Source organism: Salvia miltiorrhiza, chromosome 8, assembly GCF_028751815.1.
Source record: "Salvia miltiorrhiza cultivar Shanhuang (shh) chromosome 8, IMPLAD_Smil_shh, whole genome shotgun sequence".
In the NCBI taxonomy this organism is placed as follows: Eukaryota; Viridiplantae; Streptophyta; class Magnoliopsida; order Lamiales; family Lamiaceae; genus Salvia; species Salvia miltiorrhiza.
The window spans coordinates 29,499,529-29,510,545 of record NC_080394.1 but is presented as its reverse complement, the minus strand read 5'-3'; the positions used below and the strand labels follow the sequence as shown (position 1 = coordinate 29,510,545).

At 38.8% G+C, this 11,017-nt stretch overlaps 1 protein-coding gene across 16 annotated transcripts; it reads right to left on the bottom strand.

Annotated features, from left to right (window-relative positions):
* Positions 1–3,321: 3,321 nt before the first annotated feature.
* LOC130997551 (uncharacterized) lies at positions 3,322–10,953 on the bottom strand. 16 transcript variants are annotated; one of them, XM_057922902.1, is made up of 12 exons: positions 10,735–10,953; positions 9,865–9,933; positions 9,400–9,757; positions 8,599–8,776; positions 8,286–8,514; positions 7,720–7,859; positions 7,172–7,461; positions 6,879–7,091; positions 6,269–6,781; positions 4,718–5,383; positions 3,972–4,499; positions 3,322–3,870 (listed from the first exon to the last, which is right to left on the bottom strand). In XM_057922902.1, the coding sequence occupies exons 3-12, from the start codon at positions 9,652–9,654 to the stop codon at positions 3,646–3,648; spliced, it is 3,237 nt and encodes a 1,078-aa protein (XP_057778885.1). In that variant the 5' UTR covers positions 9,655–9,757; positions 9,865–9,933; positions 10,735–10,953; the 3' UTR covers positions 3,322–3,645. The 16 variants fall into 16 exon arrangements, with proteins under 16 accessions (XP_057778885.1, XP_057778891.1, XP_057778884.1 ...); XM_057922908.1 differs by having other exon boundaries at positions 3,322–3,861; XM_057922901.1 differs by having other exon boundaries at positions 9,400–9,760; positions 10,735–10,945.
* Between the last annotated feature and the right edge of the window lie 64 nt (positions 10,954–11,017).

The window sequence follows — 11,017 nt, the reverse complement described above, 5'->3', positions numbered from 1 at the left end:
CTAGAGATGGCAGTGGATCCTGGACCCGGTCCAGATCCGTGGATCCAGATCCGATTTGACGGATCTGGATCTCAATTTTTTGGATCCGCGGATCTGGATCCGGATCTGGATCTTATTTTCTAAAACGGATCTGGATCTGGATCTTGACATTTGAGATCCGGATCCGATCCAGATCCGACCCGTGGATCCGATTTAATTAAAAATATATTATTTATTTTTTATATTTATTTTATTAATAATATTAGATATATTAAAAAATAAAAAAAATAGAATTAACTTTGAAAACCTAATTTCTAATTCATCTCTTCTCTCCCTCTCGATCTTCTCACTCCCCGCGCCGCCTGACCTCCATCTCTGCTCTCTGGACTCACTCCCATCTCCTTCTCGGCCTCAGTCACGCCGCCTCACCTCCATCGCCGGTCGTCTTCTCCGATTCGCTCGCCCGCCCGCCGCTGGAGTCACGCTCGCTCGCTCGATCCCTGCTTCGCTCGCCCTCCCTGCTTCGCTCGCCCTCCCTGCTTCGCTCGCTCGATCCCTGCTTCGCTCCCTGCTTCTCTCCCTCCATCGCCCGCCGCTGGAGTCACGGCTCGCTCGCTCGCCAGCCAGCAGAAGCGGCAGTGCAGCACACGTTTTGTAAGTATAATAGGACTTTTGTGTATAGCCATTGTTGCTTATCCAAAAATAAGCACATGTTTACCTCACTGCCATTTTGTTTTAATTTAGACCTTCGGTAATTGGTAGTTGAATTCTGAGCATTTCTGCTTCTCGAATCATATGGATTTTAGAAATTAGTTTGTATAATTCCAGGCCCTTTAGCTCTCTGTTGATGTACATCTATTTCTTGGTCTGCTTCCTGTGATGATATTTGCAATTTTCATTTACTCGTATGTAAATACACAAACAAATTTATAATCGTTTCCATGTGTGTGTGTTTCGTCTCTTGTCTTCAATTTCGTGTTCTTGTCATCTTTTACTCCTGGATTTGGATGTTTGTTACTTCATCTACTTGGTTTGGTATTAAAATTGTTTAGAGTTAAGGCATTAAGATAGAAATCAATGGCCTAAAAATTCACCCAAAATAGGGCATCCTTTGATGACATTAGGCATCTTGTGTATGTTGTTGATTTTGTGAATTTATTTTTGAATTTAATTTGAAAACACTAGATCCATGGATCTGGACCCGCGGATCCGTGGATCTGACGGATCTGGATCTGGATCCAAAATTTTCAGATCCGCGGATCTGGATCCGGATCTGGATTTGGTATATGCAAACGGATCTGGATCTGGTATTGGCCAGACCCGGTCCAGATCCGGCCCGTTGCCATCCCTACTTCCAGCCGTCGGAGTGGAATTCAATGTATTGAATTCATACTTACCACATGTCTATAAATAGGTTTGTGGAGAGCATGCAGAAACAACCAACAAATACCAAGAAATACTGCATTCTGCCAATTCTACACACACAACCTCTGCACAACACTTTGCTCAGTTCTTCATCCTATTTAGTTCGCCGGAGCTCGCCGGATTGTGGTGCTACATCCAACGAGACGTAGTCGTTTTACCTTTGGGGAAGATACGCCAAACCGAAGAGCACTACCGGGGCGATAATCTTCTTGCGGGAAGAGATTCATCTCGACTCGACTTTGTTTACACGTATAATTTATTTATACAGTGTATTTCAGTTGTATCAAATTATTTGAGTTGTAATTTCTCAAATTATTTACTTTGTAATATTTTCAATTATTTTGAGTCGTAATTTCTCAAAATAAATATTTTGTAATATCTCGATCGTGTACCCGGTTCTAACATTTATTACTTGCATTTTAAGGCTTGGCTTCTGTGTCATAGTGCACATTTCATGAATAAATGTATTTTAATCAATGCTAGACATTGGGCAACATTTTAATTTTACTTTGATGATCTACAATTGAGCTTAAAGCTCAAAGAGGGAACCAACTTTGTCACTTTTCCTTATTTCTGGGCGAGTATTCAGGTAGACCAAATTCAACAATATTGCGTATTTTCTTTTTGGTCAAGTCACCCAATGAGCTTCTCCCAACATTATTTCGACTTCATATAATCAAAGAAACACACACACGTATCTCATCTTGGCTTTTACCAAACTCCAACAAAAATTAAAGAGGGAAAAAAAAAAAAAAAAAAACATTTCGGCTTTTACTATTGTTTACCGGCTCTTCTCTTCTCTTTTATAAGGGCATCTTTAGCGCTTAGTTTATAACATGTGTAGTTCAGTGTATATGTTTTTACTCAAATTAATAAATTAGGATTTAATAATTCAACATTTCGCCTTTGTCGTGAGTCAAACCTTCAACTTATTGATTCGACGAGAAACGTATTATCAATTAAACTAACACATCGTTACATAAACATTACTTTCTTCGTTCCATTAATAATGACTCCATTTCCATTTTCTTTTGTTCCATTAATAATGGTCCCTTCCAAAAAATAAAATTACTCTCTCACACAAAAAAGTGATGAGCTTCCTTCAACTTATTGATTTGACGAAAAACGTATTATCAATTAAACTAACACATCGTTACATAAATATTACTTTCTTGGTTCCATTAATAATGACTCCATTTCCATTTTCTTTTGTTCCATTAATAATGGCCCCTTCCAAAAAATAAAATTACTCTCTCACACAAAAAAGTGATGAGCTTTACCACTCCATCACTTTTATCCTTTAATTATTTTTTTAAATAATCGTGCCCAAAAATAGGGAGACATACTTAGAGCACTCCCAGCAGATCACCTAAATGCATCACTAACTCTAAATTTAGATTAAAACAATTGAAAATGAGATTTAAAAAAAATACATCCAGTAGATCCCCTAAATTGGATGAGGCCCACAAAAATTTTTACACCTACCTAAATTCAATTTTAAATTTACACCCACCCTAAATTTATTTTAAGCTTATAATTAGTAGGGCCCACACATAATTATTGTTTTTATGTAGAAAATAGGAGATCTAAATTTATTTTAAGCTTATAATTAGTAGGGCTCACACATAATTATTGTTTTTATGTAGAAAATAGGAGATCTGGTGTATGCATTTGGAGATCCTAAAATTAAATAGGAAAACTTTAAGGAGAAATATAGGAGCATAATTTTGAAATTTCTACTAGGAGTGCTCTTAGTTGGATATTTAGCGAGATGGAAGTAGTATTTATCACTATCATAAAAGTGGATTCTGTTATAAATTTAAATATATACAATATTCTTAGTCATTTTAAATTCTGAGTAATTTAACCGGTTTACAAAAGAAACAACAGAGCAGCTCATCATGAAAGAGAAATGGATGAATTCGATTACTGGAAAACCAGCCAACATCTAATACTTTATTGCTTAAGGAACCATATTCTACTTGTACAGGTCAACTTTGAATAGGCCACTTTTATTCAAGTTGGGCCCCAAAATAAAATGATTTGGGCCAATTCTAACTATGCATAGGCCATCAATGGCAGATAATAAGCATGTATAAAATGCAAATCTACAGCATTGATATTTTGGAACTAATACAACTAAGAAAGAAATTGGAGGCAACTAGCTTAGGAAGTGAAAAAATAATTGAACTGTACAGATCAATGTACAGAGGATGCTTGAAAAAACTACATCTTCCCACTTTACGACTGGTTCTTTACAATCCTAACATTGCTGTAGAAGCGCTTCAGGTCTTTAATAGCCCTCTCTTCAATCTGAATCGAGCGAAGTGACGAGGGAGCATCGACCTCTGGTTTGAACCAACGGTTCAAGCCAGCAGATTCTGATGGCGATCCCGGGCCATTCATCACGGAGAATCCAGTAGTGCTATTCTTTGGGCTATGAGAAACTCCAAGCTGCTGCTTTCCCTTAAAAGAATTATAGCAGACATTGATTATCGAGCTTAAAATGTCGCAAGCAGCAATTTCAACACCTACTGAATAAGAAAGTGGAGTGTATATAGGCATACCTGCTGGAATTGGATGTCCCTTAGAGATGGACGGGAAAAGGAGGGGGGAGTTCCAGATGCCGCCCAAGGTGGTGTGTTTCTATCTCCATCGGGAGATATTGGTGATTTCCGAGCAGGGGCCATAACTATTGGAGAGGAACAGATGAATGAACTTAATGGGAGTTTCCCGTTGTTGCCTTCGGAATGATCTTCTGACTCTTTCTTCTTTGTGGGCTTGGTCTCGGTCTTGCTCTGCTCGTCCTGTATGATGCGAAGCGACTTTGGTCCCTGAGAAGCTTTAGCACCACCCCAAGCAGGACCCTCACTTTTCGGCATCAAGACAGGCGGAGGTGGGGCAACACTTTTTGGAACATCGTCAAGGGCCCCACTGAGAAACATAGAAAGCCCGCCTTTCCTGTTCTTTTTCTTAGATGGAGTTGGAGAAGCAATCACATCTGGGGGAACATCTCCAGCTGCCTTCTTACAATGAGATTTAGAAACCGTGGTCTGGTGAATTGCCACAAAACTCCCAGAATCTGTAGCTTTCTCCTATGAATTGTAAAAAATATAGAAACCAACTGTTTCAGTGACAATATAGACAACAAAGAGAGGGGGTTAATCCGTACATGAACAAGCAACATAAAAGGGACTTATAAATATGCCTTTCAATCAACATGCTAGTGATATAAACAAGCCTCCTTACCACAAATTGCAGGTTATTAAACAGCATTTTGATTTCAACGTCATAGAGGAGAATAACATCTCACCTGAACCTTATTGATCTCTTCGCGAACTTCAGCATCCAGGAAGCCCTTCATGATGCCTGGCTCAGAATCAATAGCTAAATCACTACAACCATCTTCCTTCTGGGCAGCCTTTTCTTTGTTCTTTCTTCTTTGTTTTCTAGATTCTGCTTTTTTACTCCCTCTTTCATCTACCACGGAAGATGCTATTGGTTGAACAGTTTCAATTGGCGCACCAAGCTCAGCAAGTGAATTCTCCAGCACCGATCTCATTTCAAGTTTGGAAATCTGCTGGCCATCGAGAAGATGGCCCTTAGATTGTTTTTCCTCAAGCAGCTCAATCTGCTGCAACTTTTTTCTCAAAGCTCTGATTCTTTTGTGGACACCTTCCACTGCAACATCATCGGATTGTAAAAAGCCATCTAACCTATGAGCTCCCTCTTTGCATAAAATTATCCCGTTTGTACCATCAACGCGCGTCCTAAGTGTATCATCTTCACCATTCTCATCTTCACTATTTATTATAGCTGGAAATTTTGCAGTGGGTGTAGGAAGCTGACGACAACTCCATGGCTCTGATGACTTCAAGTCTAGAAGTTTTTCAAGATCAACCAAAATATCCAATGACGTGCCAGCAAAAGTTTGCGCTGACACTGCGAGTACATAATCTAGGTTACGAATCACAATCTCCTGCAGCAAGATTTGGCATCTTTCAGGAAAGAAGAGGCTTATAAACAAATAATGAAACGATAATGTGAAGGACTCAGTAAAAGAGGTTTCAGTTCAGTCAACCGGGCAGAATTCTCTAGCATCTGAGCAGAGAACATGACATTCTTATTTAGCAAATGTAAGCACCCTTAGAAGGTGCTGCATGTATTTAGCACAAGATATAATTTAATGCAAGTAAAGTGATCAACATCAAAAGGTTATTCAATTTGTAAGAAAATTACAACATGAAAAACAGTCTTTGATAGACGCATACTGTTGTGGCTTTGTCTAAAATTAATGCCAAATAATAATTTATATTCAATAGTTCTACATTGGCCTGACAAGGCAACAAGAAACAAGCAGGTACATAGTAGCAGCCAACAGCAGAAATTTGTTTTTCAAATAAATAGGATAGTATATAAAAACGCAAACGTGTTGTCATCCCATAGAGCCAATGTTCTTAGTACCATAACACAAATTAGGAAACTCCTGTTCAGAATGAATTTGCAACCTGTTTGTAACTTGCAAGTGCTCTTTGTAATCAGGGGTAGCAGCTCGCTTTATGATGTAAAATCTTATTCTTGATCCTACAGCAGACTCTCCAGTCAAGGCTCTGAAAAGCCATGAGCTTTCTAGTTGACTATTTTTTTTTTTATTCTCTGAGAGATTTCTAGTTGGTTATGTTGATATAGCCTAATTAAGAAAACCTAGATTATGACTCTGCATAAGGCATCCCTTATTTCAGGTGATAATTACTACTGCCTTGACAACATAGGAAAGTGTCCAACCATAAAGAGTCCACAAGTGGGTATTGCACAATTAGGAAAAGTTGATGCATGTAACAACATAAGAGTTGGTGAAACAGACCTCACAATGTCTCTTGAGATCATCTGCTCCCAGGGAATCTGCAATTTCAAGCACTTGTATGGCATTTCTTGGCTCAACCAAATGCTCTGCAGCTACTTTTTCACAAAGACTTTTTAAGCTCGGTACGCTTGGCTTCTCATAAGAATTTCTAAAACTGGGCAGTGCTGGATTTTCAATATCATCCTTCATATCGGACAACACATCCTCATTCTCTACATCATCAAACATGAAACCTTCACGCAGTTCATCTATTTCACCCTTGACCTTTTGTTGTGGATCAGCAAACTGGGGAAGATAGCATGGATGATAGAGTGAGCTAACAATCAGCAAATGCGTTTCTCCAACTGATACTGAGGTTGCTTTCTTCACCCCATGCAGCCTAGCTGGACTAGGTGGAGAATCTTGTCCCTTCTTACCATCCCACATGTAAGTATCACCAGTCACAGTAACTGCAGCAGTCCAGTATTTCCCAGCAGATATGCTAACTATCCCTTTCCCACATAGTGAGTGTAACTGCAGGAAAGATGTGCACTCATTGTTTATGAAAAATATTCAGTAATGGACATATTGCCATATTGGTAAAGATTAACCTCTGAAAGCAAAGCAATACCTGGTGACTCTGAAGTTCAGGATCTGAAGATGACCAGTAGAACAATGCACCATCATCTGTAAGTGCTGTGCTGTGTGTCATGCCAGCGGCTATAGCAACAACAGTAAGGCGTTCCTTGCGATGAAATTTCAGCACAGTATTTCCAGCTTTCCTAATATTTCTAGCAATGGTTACACGTCTAGGGTTAACAAGTCGATGACCCCAAGTGAACACCTGCCAACCATTATATATTTAAATCCATCCATTCTAGGTATGAACCAAACCCAAAAGAAAATTTAATAAATTTTGTATACCTCCCCATCAGACCCTAAAACAATAGTGTGATACTTTGCTGCAGAGACTCCAACGAGGTGTTTACCCTTCAAGTATGCCACTACCCTCGGGCTGTAATTTGAAGCTGAGTTAGAGGTGCCATAACCAAGTTGGCCCTCTCTATTGCAACCCCATGTATATATCTCACCAGCCAGTGAAACTACCGCTGTGTGTTTATTTGCTGCAGAAACAGCCACTATTCTTGCCTTCAAGGAACTTACTCTACGAGGAGTAGGTTGCGTGTCAACAGAAGTATAGCCAAGCTGACCCTCTGCAGAATATTAATAGATACTATAATTCTTCCGAACCATACCCGGATACTAAAATATTTGCTGAAATATCAGAGAGCTGTTCCATCCTTCATTTTGCTTTTACTTCAAGACTTAACATAAATATTTAACAAAATGCTGTAATTTTCATGAAAAAATGTGGACAATTAATTTGCCTTCAATTCGTAAAAGGAAAACATAACTAGTTACAATTACAGAGGCTGGCACAAATTCGAAATGAGCCATTTAATATTATCTACCTCGATTGGAACCCCATGTAAATACTTCTCCACCCTCTGTCGCAACAACAGTGTGATGTTTAGCAGCAGCAACAGCATTAACTCGACGTGCACCTAAACCCATTGTCACTTGACGAGGAGTGATGACTGCAGCTTGGCCACTAAAAAAGGACAGATGGTTAAGCTCACAGAAGTTTTACCTCAAAAGATCTATTCTAAGGGGAATGATGGAAATTAGTGATATCCTGATTAAGATCGTGTGTTTCCTCAAACAGATGAAATAAAATAATCTAACCATGCATCTTGTTTTTTTACTAGTTCAATTGAAACACCACAATCAACAGAAAACATGGTAGTTACACAGGGAATCTAAAATTCTGAAGTTCCAGTTAAAATGTAGATCACATAATGGGGAAGCACATCATTCAATAGAGTGAAGAGTTATAGTAATTTGAAAAAACATTCAAAAAAGTAGTTGAAAGCATAACTTAAAATTTAGATATACAATTGCTGATGAAAGCAGGTTAGAATCTTCAATCATGGAGGCATAAAGTTTAAACTAAACGCCAAAATTAACTCCATGTCACCTGTGTATATCAAAGTCGGGATGCCCTAGGCGGCCACCCCTTCCAAATCCCCAAGTGTAAACTTCCCCACATGCACTAACTGCCACACTGTGGAACTTTGCAGCAGAAATAGATTTGATGAATGAACCATGAAGAGATTCCACTTTGCATGGTAACTTCTGGATGTGTGCATTTCCAGTTCCAAGTTGATAGTTTACACCACTGCCCCAGCTAAAGACTTCTGTATTTACTGAAAATAAAAAGAAATAGATCAACATCCATGATGATGTCAGAAATAAACCTAGAAAAACATATTTGAGGATTCGTTGCATACTCGAACTGGTTTCCTTGCCAACAGCCTGCAGTACAGGCCCAGACAAGAGATCAATTGGTGTTCTAGATTTCGAATCCCCCAATGTCAACAAGGCGCCAAATTGGAGGAGGACACAAGCAACTGCTAAATGTCCAAAATGGAGAGCCCTGTGAAGGCTACTCCACTCTGATTCCCCATCCTGACAAGAGGTGAACTAATTTTTAGCGGAAGTGATGAAACCCTTTCTGCATTAATGTAAAACAGAAGAAAGGACTCATGATACCAAAGATTAATATCTTTTAGCCCCTCCTGCACCACCAAGATGGGCATCTATTCACGTTAAATAGTATCCCTCATATATTTCTTTTGCAAATGATGACCCATTTAATAAACTTAAACATTTGTTGCAATACGACGGCATAAAAAAACGGAACTTACATTAAAACTATTGCATCCATCGATTTGGTCAATTTAACTTTCTTCACACACTAGAAAAAAAAATGCACCACTTTCATAGATATTTGGTGAAAGCTCAGTATCATTAATCCACCTTAAGAATTCATTTCTCATGCTCCAATCTGTATAGATGATAACGAATTCCCACTTACTCTCCTCTCCATATTCTCTGGCTCTTCTAGTCCAGATTATGATAAACCAAAGAAAAAGAAAATCACTTATGATACCCAAAGGGCAGAGAAACACGAGCCCGCATGCGATGACTGAGATCAAGAAACAACTCCAAACCAGTCATCATACAACAACTCAGTGAGCATCGAACTTAATGTCGGAACATATTAGAAGATCAGAAATAAAAAAATGTACCCTCGCATTAGGGTCTGCACCAGCTTCAAGAAGCCTTCTCACAACTGGTATGTGGTTCCTCCAGGTAGCAATATGCAAAGGTGTGAGCCCAAACAGGTTCCTCGCGTTAATGTTTCCCCCATTTTTCTTTAGCATCAACAAGGCTGAATCTACATCAGATACAGAGCCCTCTCGCACAACCAGCCAGAGATCCTTACTATGATTAGCACATTTACGGGATGTTTTCTGGGATGGAGGCAAAACTGAACCCTCCATTGAAAAAATTAAATGACTACAAATGCGAGCTATTTAGATCTGCTGCCACTATTAGTCAATCCTCGCTCTACATATATTTACAAACAAGTGTAGAACAGCGATCCTGCTGGTATAGCAAGGGAACCAATTTAGGTAAGTGGACAAATAGATAATCAATAAGGCTGGCATTCAAGCAGTACCATTCTCCATTTTACTACAAAAATAAAGCACCTGATTGATTCTTTTCATGAACCGCTGACAAACCATCATTCACAAAACATTGTGGAGACTAAACAGGCTCTGCAAAGTTAAGCCTTGGGTGAGCAAATGTAGCAGTATGCAATAAGCTATCTCTGCAAATACAAATACAAGGAGATCTATGGACTTCTTTGTTCTTTCACTCCCTTAATCTTATGAAAGTCCATAAAACACGTAAACATAATAAAGTACCTCTTGCATATAACAGGCATTTAAGTCCGATGGGGTAATTAGGCAAGGAAAATAATCCCCAGTATGCAAGGAAAGTACTTACTCACCGAGAAATAATCAACACAAGATCATTCAAATGACTCGCACAAACTATATCAAGTTGGATCTTCATTATCAAATCAAGTCCAAAAAGGCATTGGAAAATATAAAATTGTCTGAATCACACACATCATAAACATGACTGATCTGAACTCGAGATCTCAAACCAAACAAAAAAATATTGAAACATGATTCAGCATTTTCATTTAAGCAAATTTAACCATCGGAATTCCACGCCTTGCTCAACACCCTAAAGGGGGATTATCTCAATTGTTAAACTGAATGGGAGTCACGTTCAATTTTGACATTGAAGCAATAAAACAGACGGTCGACCCCACCCCACCCCACGGTTGCTTAAAATATAATCATAACCAGATAAAAAAAAAAAAAGATTGGATCTTGAAAATCAGAATTAGGGAAAAAGAAAAGAAGACGGATGTGCAGATGTTGGATTACACAAACAAGAGGCGAACACTAAAAAGATCGCATCTTCACGACCCAGAAAAAATTTAGGGAAGGAGAAATTCCGCATTGAAAAATACTAACACTATAATTTAAGGAATAGAAGTCCACCTTGGTTTATTAGGACAAGTCCATCATATTCATCGGAGAAGAATTTGCAACAGCCAAGGCTGCCAAGTTCAGCACTCTCTCTCTCTCTACAAATACATGAGAATATGTGTGCATTTGTGATTGGTTTGGTGTTAGATTTAATTCACAGCGAGAGAGTCTCTACAACGGAAGAGGAGCGAATATACCCCAAAAGAACCCAAAGATGCAAAGGTGAACAACTCCTCAAGAAGCTGAGGGGCATCCTCGTAAATTACATCAATTTCTTCGGACCAAAATACCCTCA